The sequence below is a fragment of the Chlorocebus sabaeus genome, chromosome 6 (assembly GCF_047675955.1).
Source record: "Chlorocebus sabaeus isolate Y175 chromosome 6, mChlSab1.0.hap1, whole genome shotgun sequence".
Classification (NCBI taxonomy): Eukaryota; Metazoa; Chordata; class Mammalia; order Primates; family Cercopithecidae; genus Chlorocebus; species Chlorocebus sabaeus.
Genome location: NC_132909.1, coordinates 57,173,203 through 57,196,433, shown reverse-complemented (window position 1 = coordinate 57,196,433; position 23,231 = coordinate 57,173,203). Strand labels below are relative to the sequence as shown.

Here is a 23,231-nt window from a genome sequence, read left to right as displayed (position 1 = left end):
ATTTTATATATATCAAAATATATATATATATATTTTATATATATCAAAATATATATATATATATATATTTTTTTTTTTTTGAGACGGAGTCTCACTCTGTCGCCCAGGCTGGAGTGCAGTGGCCAGATCTCTGCTCACTGCAAGCTCCGCCTCCTGGGTTCACGCCATTCTCCTGCCTCAGCCTCCCAAGTAGCTGGGACTACAGGCGCCCGCCACCTCGCCCGGCTAATTTTTTTTTTTTGTATTTTTTAGTAGAGACGGGGTTTCACCGTGTTAGCCAGCATGGTCTCGATCTCCTGACCTCGTGATCCGCCCATCTCGGCCTCCCAAAGTGCTGGGATTACAGGCTTGAGCCACCGCGCCCGGCCATTTTTTATATATATGTATAAAAAAGTAGCCAGGCATGGTGGTTTGCATCTGTAGTAGTCCCAGTTACTCAGGAGGCTGAGGCAGGATGATTGCTTGAGCATGGGAGTTTGAGGCTGCAGTGAGCTATGAGGACACCACCACTGTACTCCAGCCTGGGTAGCAAAGTGAGATCTTGAATCAAAAAGACTTTTTTTTTGAGATAGAGTCTCGCCCTGTCGCCCAGGCTGGAGTGCAGTGGCACAATCTCGGCTCACTGCAACCTCTACCTCCTGGGTTCATGCCATTCTCCTGCCTCATCCTCCCAAGTAGCTGGGATTACAAGTGCCCACCACCACGCCCAACTCATTTTTTATTTTTAGTAGAGATGGGGTTTCACCATGTTGGTCAGGCTGGTCTCAAACTCTTGACCTCAGGTGATCCACCCACCTCAGCCTCCCAAAGTGCTGCAATTACAGGTGTGAGCCACCACGCCCAGCCAAAAAAAATTTTTTTTTTTGAGACGGAGTCTCGCTCTGTCACCCAGGCTGGAGTGCAGTGGCGCGATCTCGGCTCACTGCAAGCTCTGCCTCCCAGGTTCACACCATTCTCCTGCCTCGGCCTCCCGAGTAGCTGGGACTACAGGTGCCCGTCACCACGCCCAGCTGATTTTTTGCATTTTTGGTAGGGATGGGATTTCATCGTGTGAACCAGGGTGATCTCGATCTCCTGACCTCGTGATCCGCCCGTCTCGACCTCCCAAAGTGCTGGGATTATAGGCATGAGCCACCGCGCCCGGCCAAAAGAAAGTTTTTAAAGTGAACCAGGAAAGAAATATGATGCGCAATATTACAGTTGGTGGCAAAACAGTTCCACAAATACTTTTCTGGGTTTTGCTCATTTTTTCAACATGACATTGTTCTTTAAAGTGAGAGAAAAATCAAAGAGAAGGCAGCAATCTCAACAATGAACCCACTTTAGTGTTTTCTAGGAAGAGCCCACTGGGGACATTTATGGAGTTTCCTTCAAGTACTGGGAATCTTTCCTATTTTCATGTTCACACTTATTTCTGGTATAATCCACATACCATACAATTCATCCATTTAAAGTGTACAATTCTGTGGATTTTAGTATATCCACAGACATATGCAACCATCAATTTGAGAACATTTTTACCACTCATAAAATTTTTGAGATAGAGTCTCGAAACCCCAGGCTGCACGTGGTGACTCATGTCTGTAATCCCAGCACTTTGGGAGGCTGAGATGGGAGGATCGCCTAATCACGGGAGTTGGAGACCAGCCTGGGCAACATAATGAGACCCCCATCTCTACCAAAAAAAAAAAAAATTAAATTTGCCAATCATGGTGCGGCATGCCTGTGGCACCAGCTACTCGAGAGGCTGAGATGGGAGGATCACTTGAGCCCAGGAGTTGGAGGCTGCGATGAGCTGTGATCACACCACTGCACTCCAGCCTGGACAACAGGGCAAGACTGTCTCAAAAACAAAATAAATCTGCCCATATGGTTACTTAACCATCAATAAAAGGCACCAGTAATAGGTTGGTGTGAATTAATTAATCTGCAAGATGCAGCCCCTTTACCATCCGAGATTTTTTTTTTTTTTTTTTTTTACTTTTTTAAAGACAGCATCTCATTCTGTTGCCCAGGCTGGAGTACAGTGGTGCAATCACAGTTCACTGCAGCCTCTAGCTCCGGGACTCAAGCAATCAGCCTCCTGCCTCAACCTCCTGAGTAGCGGGGACTACAGAAACACCACCACACCTGGCTAATATTTTTATTTGTAGAGTTGGGGTCTACAGGCTGGTCTCAAACTCCTACACACTCACGTGATCCTCCCGAGAGAAGGGACCAGCAAGCTTTGCTGGCCAGGCAGGGAGTATTTTTCAGCTTTGTGGTCCAGCTGGTTTCTGCTGCACCTACTCAGTTCTGCTGATAGTAGCACAAACGCCACTATATACATAAAGAAATGGGTGTGGTGGTGTCAATAAAACTTTATTTACAAAGACAGTCAGTGTCCCTGACTTGGGCCCCATTGGCTGTGGTTTGCTGACCCCTGCACTCAAGGCTGCTAAGTTAACAGCCCAGCACCTCCTAGGCTGTTAGAACCTCAGCCCATCACCGTCATCTCCTGGGTCTCAGTTTTCTCAACTGTAAAGTGGGGTTGAAGCCACCTGTCTCATGTTTCTCCCGGGATTTTTGTAAAATAATGCACAAAAGTGCACAGAAAGCTCCAAAGGCAGTTTGCAAATAGGAAGACACAATCAAGTCTATCTGTGAAAAACATTTATTCTGAGAATCTAAAATCTGGACAAAGAATATTGGACTTTAGAAAAAGCCTACACAAAATTGTCTCATTCTTCCCTAATACATTAATAATCTAACAATAAGGAGGTGGAAAAAAAAATCCTTTAAAAATAACATTGTTCCAGTTTGTCTGCAGGTATGTGATTTAAAATATCCCTGTTCTATTGAGGTATAGGCTGCAAACTTTGGTAAAGTTAGAAAAATGAACAAAACCTTTCAAAAAAAAAACCACAAAAACAAAAACAACAACCAAACTCTAACGTTATATCTTTCTTGGTACATATACAGTAACTACAAAAAAAATTCATTTAGAAAATGTGTTCATAGAAAAAAAACAAAAAAACAAAACACAAAAAACTCCTCTTGTAAGTTCTCACTTGCCGAGTTAAAAAATTGAATTTCAATGATCTGTAAGGCTCAAACTGTTCCCAAGCACCCATCCGGTGTCAGGAAGAACTGGATGACCGTAGTTTCTAGAATCTGGTTGGCATTTTCAATAATTCAGTGCTAACAACAAAGACTGTCGTCTTTAGAAAGAAGGAACGAACCAAAGGCACTTGGGCGTGACTTCGTGTGCTGGCATCCGTCCATGGCCGCCTTCATCGGACAGCGTCAGCCACACATCTGGCCCACGTGGAGCAGAGTCCCCTTGAGGCCATTTCTGCATGGCCCCAACTCCCCGCTCTTGTGGGCAGAGGACTTTTCACGCAGATCTCAGACGCTAAGCAGTCTGGCGGGGGATGGCTTTGAGAGAAAGGTTTCAACTGGGCCCGAGATGTTTCCTCTTTTCCATGCGACAACTTCAACAGACAGCTGAGCCATGCCACACCACGGGCTGCCACGGGAAACCATCTCGCTGGACTTTAGATGACAAAATGCTGTCAGGAAGATGCTTGCTCTGACCTTGGGGGCCAGAACCCGAGAGAAGGACTGATCCCTTCGCCTTCTTCAAGAGTTGGTGGCAGCAACTTCTGAGAACATGACACCAGAAACATCAACAGCCTCCACGCCACGTAGTTTCTGATTCCATCTTTAAAAAATCTTACACTGTTTTGTCGAGAAATTGTAGGCTTTTATGTTTTCAAAAAACTAAACACAATACTGAGAAGTCCAACTTTTAGCCAGAATACATAAATTCCTGAAAATGTATAGATTTGAAAAATAAAAATAAAAAAAAAAAAAAAAAAAAAGGAAGACAAACCTTTTTAGGGAACAGAGGAAACACTACCTGTTTAAGTTAAGCCCGCTAAGAACAAAATCAGGGCCGATGAACGAACCCTCTGACACATTTTCAGCAAAACGCCTGTCGAGAAGTGCTTGGAGATCACCGGCCGTTGCCGTAGCCGGGGAAGAGCTGGTTGAGGACGGTCTGCAGAGGCTGGTTCACCTGCATGGTGTAGCTCCGGCCCAGGTCGTAGCGGCAGGCGGGGCAGCTGAACACCTGTGCCCGGAACGATCTGTCCAGGCAGTCCTGTAAGACACAGCGGGTGCGTGAGAAGCGCCATCCACGCCATCAGGTGTGCTCCTGGCCACCTCTCCCAGTGCTGCAAGGACAGTCTCACCAGGTCCAGAGGACTCCTCCTGACCTTCAGTCTCACTTTCCACCTGCCACCCATCACCAGCCTGGCCTCCTTGGGGGCCCTCTAAGATTCCAAGCTCACCCGGCCTCCAGGCTTTTGTCCCTGCAGGTCATGCCACTTAACAGCTCAGCCCCCTGGCTCTCATCACTCACAGCTCAGCTCAAGTCACCTCCCCTATGGGGCCTTCCCTCACACCTCCCTAGAGTATCAGAGGCAGTCCCATCACGTCGCCCCATCTGCCTTCACGACGTCACCTCTCCTTCCACCTGGGGAGCCATCTTATTTATTAATGTGCTTATCTTATCTACAACAGGGCAGACGCTCCCTGAGCTTTGAGGCTGTGTTCTCTCTCAACACCAAGCACAGGGTATAGAGTAGATGCTCAATAAACACACACATCAGGCCGAGCATTGTGGCTCATGCCTGTAATCCCAGCACTCTGGGAGGCCGAGGGGGGCAGATCACTTGAGGTCAGGAGTTCAAGACCAGCCTGGCCAACATGGTGAAACCCCATCTTTACTAAAAATACAAAATTTAGCCAGGTGCATGCCTGTAATCCCAGCTACTTGGGAGGCTGAGGCGAGAGAATGACTTGAACCCAGAAGGCAGAGGTTGCAGTGAGCTGAGATTACGCCATTGCACTCCAGCCTGGGCGACAGGGCAAGACTCCGTCTCAAAGAAAAAACAAAAACAAAAAAATTAGCCGGGCGTGGCTATTCTGGAGGTTGAGGTGGGAGGAACACCTGAGCCCAGGGAGGCTGAGGCTGCAGTGAGCTGTGATCACGCCACTGCACTCCAGCCTGGGCGACAGAGCAAGACCTTGTCTCGAAAAAAATAAAAAATAAACATACACGTCAATGAGAAGAAAGGGGAAAAGGAGGAAGGAACCAAGTCCGGCAGATTCAGACTCCTAAATTCAAGCTCAACCAAGTCGTGCCTGGGGAAGAAAGCCAGGAGGAGACAGAGCTGAGAGGCCCGGAGCCTCCACCTCCCAAGCAGACAAACAGGGAAGATGCCACCAGGCTGGCTGCATGCCAGGGAGGAGTGAGACACCGCACACAGGTGCGCAGATGCCTACACAGGGGACACATGTCTGCAGCATGTCGTCACACAGCTGGACGAGGGCGATGGCAACACAAGGGTAGAGGCCCAGTGACCACAGCACAGTCACCTGCTCCAGGTAGCCTGTGGCCCTTTTTTTTTTTTTTTTTTTTTAAAGACAGAGTCTTGCTCTGTTGCCCAGGCTGGAGTGCAGTGGTGTGATCTTGGCTCACTGCAACCTCCACCTCCCAGGTTCAAAGGATTCTCGTGTCTCAGCCTCCTGAGTAGCTGAGATTACGGGCGCCTACCAGCACACCTGGCTAATTTTTGTATTTTTAGTAGAGACAGGGTTTCATCATGTTGGTCATGGTGGTGTACGCCTGTAGTCCAGCTACTCAGGAGGCTGAGGCAGGAGGATGCCTTTAGCCCAGGAGTTCAAGAGTTCAAGGCTGCGATGAGTTATGATGGCACCACTGCACTTCAGCCTGGGCGACAGAGTGAGATGCTGTCTCTGAATGTTTTTTTCAATTTTTTTTTTTTTTTTTTTTTTGAGACAGAGTCTCACTCTGACGCCCAGGCTGGAGTACAATGGCACGATCTCGGCTCACCGCAACCTCCACCTCCCAGGTTCAAGCGATTCTCCCACCTCAGCCTCCCGAGTAGCGCCTGTCACCAAGAGTGGCTAATTTTCTTTTATTTTTAGTAGAGATGGGGTTTCACCATGTTGGTCAGGCTGGTCTCAAACTCCTGACCTCAAGTGACCCTCCCACCTCAGCCTCCCCAAGTGCTAGATTACAGGCATGAGCCACCGTGGCCAGCCTCAAGTTTTTCATTTAAAAAAATCAAGGTGGAAGGTCACAGCCTGCTTCCCAGAACCCCTCCAATGCTGAGCTTCCCGAGTTGAAACAGAGCAGCAAGGATAGACTGTGGGGACACAGTGACGCTGGTTAGCCCCTTCCTTGACATCCTCAGCGCTTCTGCGCCTTCACACCAATGCACAGGAAAGGTGGTTTCCCAGTGTCCCCACAGTCCTTCCTACTGTCACGGGGCTCCCAGGCCTCCCTCTTCCAAGAGCCCCCCACAGCCAGCCCTCTGCCTGTGCCCACCTCCTGAGCACTTCCTTCCTGCCAGGGGCTAAGCCAGGACCTTCACGACAACCTGGCAGCCAGGACGGTGTTACCAGGTCCCTTCTCACTGTGGCCAGCTGAGGCTGGGCAGGATTAGTGCCTGCACGCCTGAGAGGTGAGAGATGGCTCAGACCCGGACCACCAGCCCCAAAGATACCACGACTTCTCACCACTTCTGCCACCTCACTCAGGGCACGCAGGGCGGCGCACACGGCTGAAAGGACTTAGTCCACAGGGCGAGGCAGGTGGGGCCATGGAGGCAGAGGTGCCATGGGCGTGACTGGGAACACCCTGTCTCCTGACCTTCCCTGATCTGCCTCCTGGCAGGAAAGCAAACACAGGGTCCGAGACCCGGGGGTGTGGCCCGTGGCTGAGAGGACCGCGGGACTGCAGTTGGAAGGAAAACTGCCGGCAACTCAGAGGCCTGGGGAGATCTGCGGGGTGGCAGGGTCAGTCCCTTCCACACCTGTCCAATGGACTGCCGGCTCTGGCCAGAGGCTACGGCAGAGAAGCCATCACCCAGACCCACACTGCCCACCGGGGCAGCTCTGCCACCAGGGGACACTTGGAGGTGTCTGGGGACATCTGTGGTTGTCTCGATTAGGCAGGGAGCTCCTGGCATGGAGTGAGTGGGGGCCAGGGATGCTGCTCAGCACCCTGCAGCGCTTAGGACCACTCCACCCCAGAGAATGATCTGGCCCCAAGGCCCACAGCACAGAGGGAAAGAGACCCTGTCCTGGCCCCAAACCTATCTCTTTGAAAACCATCAGCGGGGGCCGGGCGCAGTGGCTCACGCCTGTAATCCCAGCACTTTGGGAGGCTGAGGCGGGTGGATCACGAGGTCAGGAGATCGAGACCATCCTGGCTAACCCGGTGAAACCCCATCCCTACTACAAATACAAAAAATTAGCCTGGCGTGGTGGCGGGCGCCTGTAGTCCCAGCTACTCGGGAGGCTGAGGCAGGAGAATGGTGTGAACCTGGGAGGGGGAGCTTGCAGTGAACAGAGACCGCAACACTGCACTCCAGCCTGGGCAACAGAGCGAGACTCCGTCTCAAAAAAAAAAACAACACAACAACAACAACAACAAAACCATCGGCTGGGATCATGTTTTCCTCCTAGGACCAACCACCTGTCCTGAGTCTAAAGCCCATGCCAGGCCACCGCCCCAGTGCCCAGAGCCACCACAGGCCCCAGCTGCTGGTTTCTCACCCAGGCTTTTTCACAGGCTGTCCCAGGTACCAGGGATGCTGTGTGGTAACACCGCCTCCTCCAGGAAGCCTTCTTTCCTGCCCCCCAGGGGATGCGCACCTCCCTCTCCAGACCTTGGGCCAAGACGGTGGCCCATCCTCTCCTGCCCTGGCCCCTTGGCCATACAAGGCTGGGGGGAGAATGTTCCAGGCCTCCGTCATAATACAGGCCTCCCAGAAAGCAGTCAACAAGGCCCCGAGAAAAGCTGCAGAGTGAGCGGAGCAAAGCCAGTGAGCCTCCGTCTGTAGTGGGCGGGCATGTGGGAATGGGAGGTCAGGTCATCCTTCTGGAACCTTCCACCTGGCTCCCGCGGCTGTCTCCACTCACCTTGCACACGTTGTGCTGGCACACGGTCGTGATGGGCCGGAACACCAGCTCCTGACAGCAGATACACTGGAACGTCTCCTCCACTTTACTCAGGAACAACTGGAACTAGAGGGAAGCGGGCGTGAGGCCGGCAAAGACCCCGGGACCAGGGCTCCCAGAGTTGGCGGCTTCCTGCTGAGCGTGTACCTGGGTCCTCTAATTCTGTCCCCAGCCTTCACTCCAGGAGGCAGGGGCCATGATCGTCCCCGTTCTGAGAAAAACAGAGGCCCAAAAGGTGTGAGCCTCACCGGAAGTCCCCAACACCCCAAGTGGCGAGGTGGGGAGGATGGGGCGGAGCCGGTACAGGGGGCCTCGATGATGCTGGGCAGGACCCAGATGCGACCAGCTGGAACCACCAAACACGCCCTGCACCGAGTCAAGACAGGGCTTTAGGAGAGGTTCCTGGCCGGGCGCAGCAACTCACGCCTGTCATCCCAGAACTTTGGAAGGTCAAGACAAGAGGATCGCTTGAGCCAGGTGTTCAAGACTAAACCGGCAACACAGTGAGACCCCATCCCTACAAAAAATTTAAAAAATAGACCAGGCATGCTGGCTCGTGCCTGTAATCCCAGTACTTTGGGAGGCTGAGGTGAGCAGATCACCTAAGGTCAGGAGTTCAAGACCAGCCTGACCAACATGATGAAATCCTGTCTCTACTAAAAATACAGGATTAGTCAGGCGTGGTCGTGGGCGCCTGTAATCTCAGGTACTCGGGAGGCTGAGGCAGAAGACTCACTTGAACCTGGGAGGTGGAGATTGCAGTGATCTGAGATCACGCCATTGTACACTCCACCCCAGGCAACGAGAGCAAAACTCCATCTCAAAAAAAATAATAAAAATAAATAAAATAAATCTTAAAAATAGGCATGGCCTGGGAGTTGAGAGTTCAAGGCTACGGTGACCTGTGTCTGTGCCACTGCACTCCAGCCTGGATGACAGGGCAAGACGCTGTCTTCCCTCTCCCAAAAAAAAAAAAAAAGGTACTCCTGAGACATGGTCTACACTGGCACAATGCATAGTGAGTACACGGGCCACCAGAAGCCCAGCCGCAGATGATTCGAAAGACACCTCCCTCCTGCTTGGAGCTAAGTGTGGGAACCAAAGAGACACAAGTGAAGGGCGGGGGCAAAGCGCTGTCCCAGCATGGGGTGAGGGCTGGGGACAAAGCCCTGGGAAGAATGTGGCCTGAAGGAAACGGGAGTAGAGGGACCCCTGAGATAGCCTCGGCCACAGCTTGAATCCTGAGACCTGCAACTACGTCACCGTCCACAGCAGAGGAGAAATGCCAGGCGGGACTGAGTGAAGGACCTGGAGCTGGGAGCGCATCCTGGGTGATCGGGGGCCTGATGTCACCTCGAGGTCCTCCCGAGAGAGGGGCGGGAAGGTGAGACTCAGAGCCTGGAAGAGGATGTGCTGTGGCTGTGAAGGGGGAGGAAGGGGCCACGAGTGGAGGGATGTGGTGCCTCTGGTGTTGGGAAAGGCAGGAATCTGGTTCTTCCCTGGAGCCCCCAGGAGGGCCCAGCCCTGCCCGTGCCCAGACCTTAGCCCAGCAAGGCCTCTGTCAGGCTCCCAGCCCCAGAGCTGTGAGATGCGAGTCACTGCACTCCGAGGCCTGGGGTCACTTTGCAACAGCCCCGGGAGATGGAGACAGAAGGTAGGATGGCAGGGGGTGCCGGGGCCGCGGAGCGGGTGCGAGTGATGGTTTCACAGGGGCAGGGTTTCAGTTTGGGGAGAGGAGAAAGTTCTGGAGGTGGCGATGGTGGTGACAGTTGCACAACCACATCAATGTGCTCAGTGCCACTGAGCTGTACACTTGAAAATGGTGAAAATGGTAAATAAGCTCTATACATTTTACCGCAATCAACACAAATCAGGACGACAAGTGAGCCGCGCGTGCCTACCGGGCTGCCACTCGCCGGCCGGTCCTTGAGTGACGCCAGGACCTCATTCCACAGCTTGGCATTGCTCTTGTCCTCTCTGATGAGGCTGCTCTGCTGGGCCGTGAGACTGTAAGGCTCCACCTTGCTTTTCTTGGCTGACCGGCGCGGGGACACGGCCCTGCTCGGGCCACCTCCTGGAAGAGGGCGGGGCATGTGAGGGAGGGGCACGTGGCCGAGGGAGGGGCGCGTGGCCCGAGCTGCCGGAGACACACCCACCTGCTCCCACGTCCATACGACCCCGACCCCACACCCACGAGACACCCACCTGCTCCCACACACACAAGACGCCCACCCCACACCCACGAGATGCTCACCTGCCGACTTCCGCTTCCACTTGCCCTTGCCTGTCCTGGGGGACGTGAAGCCCCCCTCCTGCTGCTCCTCCTCCTCCTCCCTCTTGCTGTTCTCCTTCTCTCGCTCTCGGTTGGCCAGGGCTTCCAGGTAGCCTTCTGGATACTTCAGGAGAAGGAGGGACGGGTGTGAGTCAGGCTTGGGGCCCACTGGGACCCGCCAGCTCTTCCGGCTCCCTTGCCAGGTCTGGGTTTCCAAACGCACCTGACCCCCGATCCCCCTGAAGAGCACAGGGTGGTCCTCCCTTATCTAGTTTTGCTGTGTCAGTGACCCAAAGTCAACTGAAAATGTTACATGGAATATTCCAGAAATAATTCCTAAGCTGTAAACTGCACACTGTTCTGAGGCGCATGATGAAATACTGCATCGTCCCGCAGGGATGTGAACCTTCCCTTTGTCCAGCGTCTCGATTCTCCTGCCTCTGCTTCCCAAGTAGCTGGGGTTACAGGTGCCTGCCACCACACCCAGCTCATTTTTGTATTTTTAGTAGAGATGGGGCTTCACCATGTTGGCCAGGCTGGTCTTGAACTCCTGACCTCAGGTGATCCACCTGCCTCAGTCATCCAAAGTGCTGGGATTACAGGCTAAATATAAAATGTTAACATTAAACATTCCAATTTTTATTACATAAGCTCAGCACTTTGGGAAGCCAAGGCAGGGGGATCGCTTGAGCCCAGGAGTTTGAGACCAGCTTGGGCAACATAGCAAGATTCCCTCTTCAAAAAAATTTTTAAAAATAGCCCAGTGTGGTGGCGTGCATCTGTGGTCCCAGCTACTTAGGAGGCTGAGGCAGGAGAACCGCTTGAGCCCAGGAGTTTGAGGCTGCAGTGAGCTATGATCACACCACGACACTCCAGCATGGACGACAGAGCGAGACCTGGTCTCAAAAATAAAAATAATGGCCCCAAAGTGCAAGAGTAGGGATGCTGGCAATTTGGATATGCTAAAGAGAAGCCAAAGATGCGAAAGACAGGTTGCGAATCTCATACTGTACCTAATTTATAGATTAAACTTAATCACCAGTCTACATGTATAGAAAAAAAACATTATATATCTACAGTTTGGTACTATCTCTGGTTTCAGGCATGTGCTGAGGACTTTGGAAGTGTCCCCTGGTAACGGGGGTGGGGGACGTCTGTGGACTCAGCTCTTCCTTCACTGTGGAGCCTCGACCAATGGCTAATCCTGCCTAATCGCAAAGCTTCACTACGAACAAGAGGAGACTAAGAGGAGATAATCGGCCAAGCTCCACCTGGCAGGGTCAGGGTAAGCGCATTTAATGTGAGTGAACGCTAGTGACGTGTTCAGCATCACATCCCACCAATAAGATCTCGTCTTTATGATTGACATGAGGGCAGGCAAACTTTTGCTTCTAGGGCCCCTAGGGTAAATGTTTTCAAGCCTTATGGGTCTGGACCGCAAGCGCTGAGGGCGGCCTACTTCAGTGAGTGAGCGTGACTGTTTCCTCAGAAACTTCGCTTATGAACACCTGACCCTAGGGGGCCTTAGTTGGCCAAATTCTGATGATTCTGAGGACTTGTGCCCTCCCTGTCCTCATAGGGCATCATTGCTCTATTTTGAAGAAACCTACAGTCATGGCTGACTCTCCAGTGTCTCAGGAAATCTTCGAGCTCCTTTCATATCTTTATGTTGCAATTGAGATGAGAGTCAGAAAAAAAAAAAAATCCTGGCCAGGGTCAGCAGCTCACACCTGTAATCCCAGCACTTTGGGAGGCAGAAGCAAGTGGATCACCTGAGGTCGGGAGTTCGACACTAGCCTGGCCCACATGGCAGAACCCCATCTCTACTAGAAATACAAAAATTAGCTGGGCATGGTGGTGTGCACCTGTGATCCCAGCTATGCGGGAGGCTGAGGCGGGAGAATCGCCTGAGCCTGGGAGGTGGAGGTTGCAATGAGCCATGATCACGCCTGCACTCCAGCCTGGGTGACAGAGCAAGACTCCATCTCAAAAAAAAAAAAAAAAAGAAAGAAAAGGCTGGGAGTGGTAGCTTATGCCTGTAATCCCAGAACTTTGGGAGGCACTGGCAGGTAGATCACCTGAGGTCAGGAGTTCAAGACCAGCCTGACCAGCAAGATGAAACTCTGTCTCTACTAAAACTACAAAAGTTAGCCGGGCGTGGTGGTGGGCACCTGTAATCCCAGCTACTCGGGAGGCTGAGGCAAGAGAATCGCCTGAACCTGGGAGGTGGAGGCTGCGGTGAGCTGAGATCTCACCACTGCACTCCAGCCTGGGCGACAGAGCGAGACTCCATCTCAAAAAAACAACCAAACAAACAAAATCCTCCTCCCAACAGAAGCTGAGGTTGTCTCTCCCATTACTATTTTTCTCTCTATTTCCTCAGTTTCTGAAATTCCCCACTGCACAAATCTGTTCAAAAGACAACCTTAGCGACCCCCTCGGGTAGACGATGTCGGGCTCTCGACAGCAATTAAGATTCCTTAAATAGTCCCACAGTTCATCTGCTGTAAAGCAGCTCCCTGCAATGGACAGAAAACACCCTGTGTTGCCAAAATGCTGCGCCGCTCCCTGAACAAGCTCATGGCAGCTCCCACAGCCTCGGGGAGGTGAGAGATGGCTCGGGGATATTCATCCTCCCCATTTTTCCATCCGGACCTCTCTGGATTCCACCAGTTCGGTTGGTTTGTTTCTTTCTTTTTTTTTTTAAATGAGCCAAGAGAAGTGAAAACAGAGGATGTCAGATGCCTGACTGGTCTGCAGCGATCTCTTTACCGACACAACCAAGACAAGCCAGTCTGGTTTTCAACTCCGAGACACGGCAGGCGGAGACGCAAATGTCATCTGCGCATCCCCATCACCGCCTGGCTGGAGGATTTACTTAGGACAGCTAGGGGGGCACCATCAGCTGGGGCCCTGGAAATCGTTCTGGATCAGAGAGAAACCAGGAAAGCATGGGCCCGAGACGGGAGGCCTCCCAGAGTGCTCGGCACGGTCCAGACCGTGAGCACCACAAGCCCAGGCCAGGCCCATTCTGCGACCCACAATGACTATTAAAGATGACAGCCTCCGAGCGGTTCACGTGGTGCCCAGGCTGCCCGGGTGGGAAGTGCCAGAGCCATCACGGAGTCCGGCGGTGCTGTTTTTGAGACGGATTCTCACTCTGTCACCCAGGCTACAGTGCAGTGGCGCCATCTCGGATCATTGCAACCTCCACTTTCCGGGTTCAAGCAATTCTCCTGCCTCGGCCACCTCAGTAGCTGGGATTACAGGCACCCACGACCATGGCCAGCTAATTTTTGTATTTTTACTAGAGATGAGGTTTCGCCACGTTGGCCAGACTGGTCGTGAACTCTTGACCTTAAGGGATCCATCCGCCTTGGACTCCCAAAGTGCCATCCCCCATCCCAGACGCACCTGCATGGTCAGCCCCAGCTTCTTGGTCCGGTCCTTCCCCTCCTTCGTCCAAGGACCAGGCTCATCATCGTCCCTCCGCAGGAGGTAACGCCACACGAGAAACCCGGACTTCCCCTTCTCAGGCCAGTATTTCACCACCTGCAGGGAGCGGGCATCAGCGTCAGCTCCATCAGAGGCAGCCCCGGTGGGGACAGAGTCCCCGGCCTCCCCAAGGGGCACTCACCTTGTAGATGCCATCGTAGCGGTTGCCCTCGGCGGGGGCGTACTTGCTGTTCTTGCCACCCTTGACATTGCGCACCACCCTGACCGGCTTCCCTGACCGCCAGTCCTTGGCCTCGGCCCCTTCTTGGTCATTGATGGGAGCAAAGCAGTTGAGAGCCAGCGCCCTGTGGGGACAGTCAGGACCCCATGCATTATAGGTGAGGATGTGTCCCCCCAAAAAGGAAAACACAGGAGCCGGGAGTGGTGGCTCAGGCCTGTAATCCCAGCACTTTGGGAGGCAGAAGCAGGCAGATCCCAAGGTCAGGAGTCCGAGATCAGCCTGACCTACATGATGAAACCCCGTCTCCACTAAAAATACAAAAGTTAGCCAGGCGTGGTTGCGTGCGCCTGTAATTCCAGCTACTTAGGAGGCTGAGGCAGGAGAATCGCTTGAGCCTGGGAGGCAGAGGTTTCAGTGAGCCGAGATTATGCCACTGCACTCCAGCCTGGGTAAAGTGAGGTTCTGTCTCAAAAAAAGAAAAAAAAGATTAATATTTCAAAAACTATATATATAGACGGGAGGATTGCCTGAGCCCAGGAGTTCAAGACCAGCCCGGCCAACATAGCAAAACTTCATCTCCACCAAAAAAAAAAAAAAATTAGCCAGGCGTGGTGGCTTGCACCTGTAGTCCCAGCTACTCTGGAGGCTAAGGTGGGAGGGTCAGTTGAGCCCAAGGAGGTCGAGGCTGCAATGAGCTATGATCACACCACTGAACTCCACCCTGTACAACAGAGGGAGACCCTGCCTAAAAAAAAAAACAAAACAAAGCGCGCGCACACACACACATACACACACACACACACGTAAAAAAAAACAAAAAGAGAAAGGGTCTCACTCTGTCACCCGGGCTGGAATGGAATGGCATGATCATGCCTTACTCACTGCAGCCTCCTGGGCTCAAGCCATCCTCCCACCTCCGGCTCCCAAGCTGGGACTATAGGCCCACGCAACCATAACTAGCTAACTTTTTTTGACTTTTTTGTAATTTCAATTTTTCTTAATTTTATGTTGCACAAGCAGGTCTCAAACTTCTGGCCTCAAGCAATCTTCCCACCTCGGCCTCCCAAAGTGCTGGAACTGTGGCGTGTGACACACCACCCATGGTCCATGTGTTTTTTAGATACTCAGTCACCGATTTTGTGTGAGAGAATGTGTGTGTGTGTGTGTCTGTGTGTGAACGTGTGTGCCAGTTGTTTTAGATAATGGTATGAAAAACATTACATCTTACATTTTTTTTTTTCTTTTTTTTTTTTGAGACAGAGTCTCGCTCTGTCGCCCAGGCTGGAGTGCAGTGGCCGGATCTCAGTTCACTGAAAGCTCCGCCTCCCGGGTTCATGCCATTCTCCTGCCTCAGCCTCCCGAGTAGCTGGGACTACAGGCGCCCGCCACCACGTCCGGCTAATTTTTTGTATTTTTTTTTTTAGTAGAGACGGGGTTTCACCGTGTTAGCCAGGATGGTCTCGATCTCCTGACATTGTGATCCGCCTGCCTCGGCCTCCCAAAGTGCTGGGATTACAGGCTTGAGCCACTGCGCCTGGCCACATCTTAAATTTTTACCTAGCCAGAGGTCTCCTAAAGACATTTTTCAAAGTGGAATTACAGTGTCAAGAATAGTTCATTTATAAAGCTCTTCGTACAAACAGGCAGAAGAAATTTCCAGAAAGATGGTTCCAATTTGTATTTCTACCAACAGTGGAATGCTATTATACTCCCTGATCGATCTCACCATTTTAGAGCTTTTGGCCAGCTTTACCAGGGAAACAAATAGTATATCACCACAGCCTCAGTTTGTATTTGATTACAAAAGTCGAACAATTTATTGTGGCCACTGGCCATTTGCATTTCTTTTATGCATTATTTCCACATTCTTTTTTTTTTTTTTTTTTTTTTTTTTTGAGATGGAGTCTCGCTCTGACACCCAGGCTGGAGTGCAGTGGAGCGATCTTGGCTCACTGCAAGCTCCACCTCCTAGGTTCATGCCATTCTCCTGCCTCAGCCTCCTGAGTAGCTGGGACTACAGGTGCCCGCCACCATGCCAGGCTGATTTTTTTTTTTTTTTTTTTTTTTGTATTTTTAGTAGAGACGGGGTTTCACCGTGTTAGCCAGGATGGTCTCGATCTCCTGACCTCATGATCCGCCCGCCTCGGCCTCCCAAAGTGCTGGGATTACAGGCGTGAGCCACCGCGCCCAGCCTCTTTATGAGTTTCTTTTTTTTTTTTTTTTTTGAGATGGAGTCTCACTCCTGTCACTCAGACTGGACTGCAATGGCGTAATTTCGGCTCACTGCAACCTCCACCTCCTGGGTTCAAGCGATTCTCCTGCTTCAGCCTCCCAAGCAGCTGGGATCACAGGTGCCTGCCACCACACCCAGCTAATTTTTGTATTTTTAGTAGAGACGGGGTTTCACCACGTTGGCCAGGCTAGTCTTGAGCTCCTGAACTCAGGTGACCCACCTACCTCGGCCTCTCAAAGTGCTGGTTTTACAGTCGTGAGCCACTGCACCCGGCTATTCTATGAGTTTCTTGTTAATTTGCAACAGCTCTTTATAGCATAAAGACACAATCATCATGTGTCATGTCTAGAACTCCTCCTAGTCATCTGCCTTTTAATTTATAGGATTTATTTATGTCATATATTTATAATGTTTAGATCATCTAATCTGTCTTTTCCTTTGGGCTGATATAATGGTTTTTATGCTGAAAAAGTCCGCCCCCATCCTATCATCAGGGGCCAAGCAAATTCTGGCCCATCACATCCTTTTGCAAATAAAATTCACTGGAACCCAGCCATGCTCATTCACTTACGTAGGGTCTGTGGCTGATTTTATGCTACGACACAAGAGCTAAAGAGGTTCTCTGCATAGACTGTGTGACCTGCACAGTTGAAGCAATCTTTTTTTTTTTTTTTTTTTTTTTTTTTTTTGGAGACAGTGTCTCAGTCTGTCACCCAGGCTGGAGTGCCAGTGGCACGATCTCCGCTCACTGCAAGCTCCGCCTCCCGGGTTCACGCCATTCTCCTGCCTCAGCCTCCCTAGAAGCTGGGAGAAGGTGCCCTAGAAGGTGGCCGCCACCACACTCAGCTGATTTTTTTGTATTTTTAGTAGAGACGGGGTTTCACTGTGTTTGCCAGGATGGTCTCGATCTCCTGACCTCGTGATCCGCCCTCCTCGGCCTCCCAAAGTGCTGGGATTACAGGCGTGAGCCACCCAGCCCGGCCAGAAGCAATCTATTTTGGAGGTTTTTTTTTTTTTTGGAAACAAGATCTCAGTCTGTTGCTCAAGCTGGGGTGCAGTGGCACAATCTCAGCTCACTGCAGCCTCGGCCTCCTGGGCTCAAGTGATCATCCTGCCTCGGCCTCCTGAGTCGCTGTGACTATAGGCACGCGCTAACACACCCAGCTCATTTTTTTATTTTTACTTTTTTGTAGATGGGGTGTCTCACTACATTGCCCAGGCTGGTCTTGAACTCCCTGAACTCAATTGATCCTCAAGCCTCGGCCTCCTGAAATGCAAGAATTACAGGCGCGAGCCACCGGGCCCAGCATTAAGATACCTACTATCAGCCAGGCGCAGTGGCACACGCCTGTAATATCAACACTGGGAGGCCGAGGAGAGCGGATCACCAGAGGTCAGGGGTTCGAGACCAGCCTGACCAACATGGCGAAACCCCATTTCTACTGAAAATACAAAAATTAACCAGGTGAGGTGGCAAGCACCTGTAATCCCAGCGACTCAGGAGGGTGAGGCAGGAGAATTGCTTGAGCCCAGGAGGCAGAGGGTGCAGCGAGCAGAGATTGCACCACTGCACTCCAGCCTGGGCAACAGAGCAAGACCCTATCTCAAACAAACAAACAAACAAAAAGAACCAAGATGCCTGTTCTCTGACCTTTTATAGGGAAGTTTGCTCTCATCCATCTGAATGGCTCACAGTATGTGGCACATAGAAGGGAGGAACCAGACTGGACGCAGGGGCTCACACCTGTAATCCCAGCACTTTGGGAGACAGAGGCAGGCAGATCACCTGAGGTCAGGAGTTGGAGACCAGCCTGGCCAACATGATGAAACCCCATCTCGATGGTGAAACCCCATCTCTACTAAAAGTAAAAAAATTAATCAGGCATGGTGGCAGGCGCCTGTAATCCCAGCTACTCAGGAGGCTAAGGCAGGAGAATCACTTGAACCTGGGAGGCAGAGGTTGCAGTGAGCCAAGATGGTACCACTGCACTACAGCCTGGGGGACAAGAGCAAAACTCCATCAAAAAAAAAAAAGAAGAGAGGAACCGAATGCCAGGCATCACTATGTTCTACCAAGCTCCTGATGAGACTATCACTTGCTGGACATGAGGCCCAGAACAGAACCAAGGACTCGGCAGATGTGTGCCGGCAAGGAAATAAGAAGGCTGATTCCACGAACCTGTTGGTGTTGGTGAGTTTCTGATCGCAAGACTGTTCCGCGGTCCTCTTGTTGCCAGAAAGATCTCGACCACCACTACCTGTGTATGTGAAAAAATTCCCATTGTCCTGAAACAGATAAGAAGGCTGGGTGAACCCTCTGCAGAGGCAAAAAGAGAGACTGCATTGAAAGCAAAACCCCCAGGATGGCTACTTTCAAAGAAACAGAAAATAACAAGTGTTGGTGAGAATGTGGAGAAATTGGAGCCCTTTGTAAACTGTCAGTGGGACTGCAGAGTGGCAAAGCGAGTGTACAGTGTGGGGCGTCCTCAAGAAACTAAACAGAGGGCTGGGCACGGTGGCTCACACCTGTAATCCCAGCACTTTAGGAGGCTGGGGCGCGAGGATCGCTTAAGCCCAGGAGTTCAAGATCAGCCTGGGCAACATGGCGAAACCCTATCACCACAAAAAAAAAAAAAAATACAAAAATTAGCTTGGCGTGGCCGGGCGTGGTGGCTCACGCCTGTAATCCCAACACTTTGGGAGGCCGAGGCGGGCAGATCATGGGGTCAGGAGATTGAGACCATCCTGGCTAACACAGTGAAACTTTACCTCTACTAAAAAAAAAAAAAAAAAAAAAAATTAGCCAGACGTGGTGGCAGGCACCTGTGGTCCCAGCTACTTGGGAGGCTGAGGCAGGAGAATGGTGTGAACCCAAGAGGCGGAGCTTGCAGCGAGCCAAGATTGCACCATTGCACTCCAGCCTGGGCAACAGAATGAGACTCCGTCTCCAAAAAAAAAAAAAAAAAACAAACAAAAAATTAGTTTAGCATAGCAGTGCATAATGCCTGTAGTCCCAGCTTCTTGGGAGGCTGATGTGGGAGGATCACTAGAGCCTAGGAGGCAGTGGCTGTAGTGAGTTGTGATCACACCACTGCACTTCAGGCAGAATGAGACTCAGTCTCCAAAAAAAAAGAAGAAAAAAAGAAAAATACTCAACAAAGAATTATCACAGGACCCTTGAATTCCACCTCTGGATATACACCCAAAAGAATGGAAAACAGGGGCTGGAGATGCTTGTACAGCCATGTTCATAGCAGATCTATTCACAGCAGTCGAAAGGGGAAGGAACCCCAGTGCCCACGGACGGATGGACGGATCAACACAGCGTGGTCCCTCCACACAGCGGAATAAGACTCGGCCGTGAACGAAAGGGGAACCCTGACACGTGCGACAACGTGGACAAAGCAAGGACGTCGGGCTCAGGAGAGGAGCCAGGCACGCAAGGACACACGCTGTGTGATTCCACTCCTAGGAGGTCTCCAGAGTCGTCAGAGTCACAGAGGCAGGAAGCAGGTTGGGGGGTGCCAGGGACTGGGAGGGGGTGGGGAGCAAGTGCTTCGTGGAGATGACGTTTCAGGTTGGGAAGATGAGAAAGTTCTGGAGATGGTGGTGGTGATGGTTGCATAGCAATGGGAATATACTTCCTGCCACTGGGAACTGAGCGTTTAAAAAACGCTAGGATGGGCCGGGCGCGGTGGCTCACGCCTGTAATCCCAGCACTTTGGGAGGCCGAGAAGGGCAGATCACGAGGTCAGGAGATCGAGACCATCCTGGCGAACATGGTGAAACCCCGTCTCTACTAAAAATACAAAAAAATTAGCCGGGCGAGGTGGCGGGCGCCTATAGCCCCAGCTACTCGGGAGGCTGAAGCAGGAGAATGGCGTGAACCCGGAAGGCAGAGCTTGCAGTGAGCCGAGATCAAGCCACTGCACTCCAGCCTGGGCGACAGAGCCAGACTCTGTATCCAAAAAACATTTAAAAAAAAAAGCGCTAGGATGGGAAATTTTGTTGTATGTATTTTACCATCATCCAAAAAACTACAGCAACCCTCCCCCACGCCTCCCACGCACACACTCACCACGTCATCCTCGTAGCCCCCCGCCAGGACTAGGGAATACGCTCCGTCGTTGCTCCGGCCATGGATGCCGGCCACGTGGGGCCGATGGACACCCGACTCGCTGACCTGAGGATGCCACCAAGACATACATGGTGTCCTCTGCAATGACTGCAGCAGAGAAGCTCCACCGCCCTCCTCCTCCCTACCCCGTGGAGCCAGTGGCCTTTTACGCCAAACGTGTCAGGCCTGCGAGTGGCCTACCACGTGTGCTGCTCGGCCAGAGATGGCCAGAGGTTGAGCTGCACCACGAAAGCAGCTGGCAGGAATGCCAGTCCCATCAAGCGTGCACAGGGCAGCCTCATTGCTGATCCCAGATGCTCCGCTTCGGCTTCCAGAAAGTGGGGGTGACGGCCGGGCACGGTGGCTCACACCTGTAATCCCAGCACTTTCGGGGGCCGAGGTGGGTGATCACTTGAGGTCAGGAGTTCAAGACCAGCCTGGCCACAAGGTAAAAACCTCGTCTCTACTAAAAAGACAAAAATTAGCCAGGCGTGGGTGGCGTGTCTCTGTGATCCTAGCTACTGGGGAGGCTGAGACAGGAGAATCGCTTGAACCCAGGAGAGGGAGGTTACAGTGAGCCGAGACCACGCCACTGCACTCTAGCCTGGGCAAGAGAGCAAGACTCCATCTCAAAATAAAGAAAAGTGGGGGTAGGCCGGGCGCAGTGGCTCAAGCCTGTAATCCCAGCACTTTGGGAGGCCGAGACGGATGGATCACGAGGTCAGGAGATCGAGACCATCCTGGCTAACACGGTGAAACCCCGTCTCTACTAAAAAAAAAAATACAAAAAAATTAGCCCGGCATGGTGGCAGGCGCTTGTAGTCCCAGCTACTCGGGAGGCTGAGGCAGGAGAATGGCATAAACCCGGGAGGCGGAGCTTGCAGTGAGCTGAGATCCGACCACTGCACTCCAGCCTGGGCGACAGAGCGAGACTCCGTCTCAAAAAAAAAAACAAAAAAAAACAAACAAAAAAAAGAAAAGTGGGGGGTGACGAGTATCTGGTGGGACTGAGCTCTAAATGAGGTTATGATCTACAAGCCGGCCTGGCTGGGCGCGGTGGCTCAAGCCTGTAATCCCAGCACTTTGGGAGGCCGAGACGGGCGGATGACAAGGTCAGGAGATCGAGACCATCCTGGCTAACACGGTGAAACCCTGTCTCTACTAAAAAATACAAAAAACTAGCCAGGCGAGGTGGTGGGTGCCTGTAGTCCCAGCTACTCAGGAGGCTGCGGCAGGAGAATGGCGTGAACCCGGGAGGCGGAGCTTGCAGTGAGCTGAGATCCGGCCACTGCACTCCAGCCTGGGCGACACAGCGAGACTCTGTCTCAAAAAAAAAAAAAAAAAGCCGGCCCTCATTGGGCCGGCTGAGGTCCAGCCTGCCACTCACTCCACAGAATGCCCTGAGAGGCCCTGGCCTGAGCGTGGGGCCCCGGCCGGCTGCTGAGCCCTAGAGATACAGTGCTGCCCCAGGAGCTCCTAGCCACTGCACGCCTGGCCCCATGAACTCCACGAGGAGGCCCAGCTTGTCCACCCAGCTCAGTGTATCTCGCCCAGGGGCAGTTCTGCCTCCCAAGGGACACTCAGATGTCTGGAGACGTTTCTGGTTGTCATGACTTGGGGCGACGTGAAGTGGGTGGGGGCCAGGGACGCTGCTCAGCACCCTGCAGCGCCCAGGATGGCCCCGCCCCAGGGAACCACCTGGCTCCAATGTCACTATTGCCAAAGTGTCTCGTCTGCTGTGACACACAGCCCACAGCTGACAGCACCCAGCACTGTCAACGCCCAGTCACAGGTGGGAGCTGCGCCAGTGACAGATCACAACCAGGGCTGAGACAGCCTTTTAGCAGCTGCCACCCCTTCCCTGGGAGAGGAGCTTTGGGAATGACCTTACGTGCCTCCGAGCAGAGGAGCACCAGCCCCCGCCCCCAAGGATTGATTTCAGGTCTCTGGTAAAATAAGGAGTGAACCCAAACCTGCACACGTTCCACACCCCTCTGCGGCCGGACAAGACACCGCTGGGACCTGGTAACCACCTTGACCCCTGGCTGGCCGAGGCCAGGAGAAAACTGCCCCCAGAAAAGCAGGACGAGCCCGCGTGGCCCCTGGAGCCCCGGGACGCTGCAGGTACCTGGACTCGGAACCGCCACATGGTGCCCACGGGGATCCCCGGGATCGGTCCGTAGTGGTTGGACGGGACGATGGTGCATTCCTTGGTGCGGCCCACACAGGCCATGCCCTGTCCCAGGCGCAGACACAAAGAACAACAGCGTGAGCTCTGGCAGGCGGGAAAGAGCCGAGGGCGCGTGGGGAGGACCCGCCTCACCTTGCCCCAGTCCCGCTGCGAGGACGATGTGGCTGAGGCCATCTTCGCCTTCTTCTTGCTCTCTCTCAGCCGCTCTCCCGCCAGCACCACCTCACTAGCATCATTCCGGCACTCAGGGCAGTACCTGTGGGGTCGGGATTGTCACTGCCCACGCCCAGCCTGGCAGACAGCTCAGCCAACACGTGCCCTCTGCCCACGCACCACGGACACAGCTCTCCCCGCCCGGCACCCCTTCCACCCTATCCTGTCCACACTGCGGGCCACTTGGGACACACACGAGGCTGTTTACATTTAAATTCATTCAAACTAAGACAGGCACGGGGGCTCACGCCTGTAATCCCAGCACTCTAGGAGGTCAAGGTGGGCAGATCACCTGAGGTCAGGAGTTCAACACCAGCCTGGCCAACATGGTAAAACCCCATCTCTACTAAAAATACAAAACTTAGCTGGGCATGGTGGTGGGCGCCTGTAATCCCAGCTACTCGGGAGGCTGAGGCAGGAGAATCACTTGAAACCAGGAGGCAGGGGGGGTTGCAGTGAGCCGAGGTTGCACCACTGCATTCCAGCCTGGAG

At 52.5% G+C, this 23,231-nt stretch overlaps 1 protein-coding gene across 1 annotated transcript; it reads right to left on the bottom strand.

Moving 5' to 3' along the window:
- Positions 1 to 2,635: 2,635 nt before the first annotated feature.
- UHRF1 (ubiquitin like with PHD and ring finger domains 1) lies at positions 2,636 to 22,781 on the bottom strand. The gene is made up of 10 exons (XM_037994606.2): positions 22,659 to 22,781; positions 22,464 to 22,571; positions 20,297 to 20,401; positions 18,398 to 18,504; positions 13,947 to 14,109; positions 13,724 to 13,861; positions 10,292 to 10,433; positions 9,939 to 10,111; positions 7,999 to 8,103; positions 2,636 to 4,144 (listed from the first exon to the last, which is right to left on the bottom strand). The coding sequence occupies exons 1-10, from the start codon at positions 22,698 to 22,700 to the stop codon at positions 3,998 to 4,000; spliced, it is 1,230 nt and encodes a 409-aa protein (XP_037850534.2). The 5' UTR covers positions 22,701 to 22,781; the 3' UTR covers positions 2,636 to 3,997.
- Positions 22,782 to 23,231: the final 450 nt, after the last annotated feature.

What these genes read in the sequence shown, in the direction of transcription:
- UHRF1 (XM_037994606.2), bottom strand. Translation starts at nt 22,700, where the DNA reads ATGGCCTCAGCCACATCGTCCTCGCAGCGGGACTGGGGCAAG. An exon ending in AAACTCACCAACACCAACAG is followed by an intron (nt 14,110 to 18,397) that starts GTTCGTGGAATC and finishes CTGTCCCCACAG; the next exon opens with GGCGCTGGCTCTCAACTGCT. An exon ending in GTGGAAGCGGAAGTCGGCAG is followed by an intron (nt 10,112 to 10,291) that starts GTGAGCATCTCG and finishes GCCCTCTTCCAG; the next exon opens with GAGGTGGCCCGAGCAGGGCC.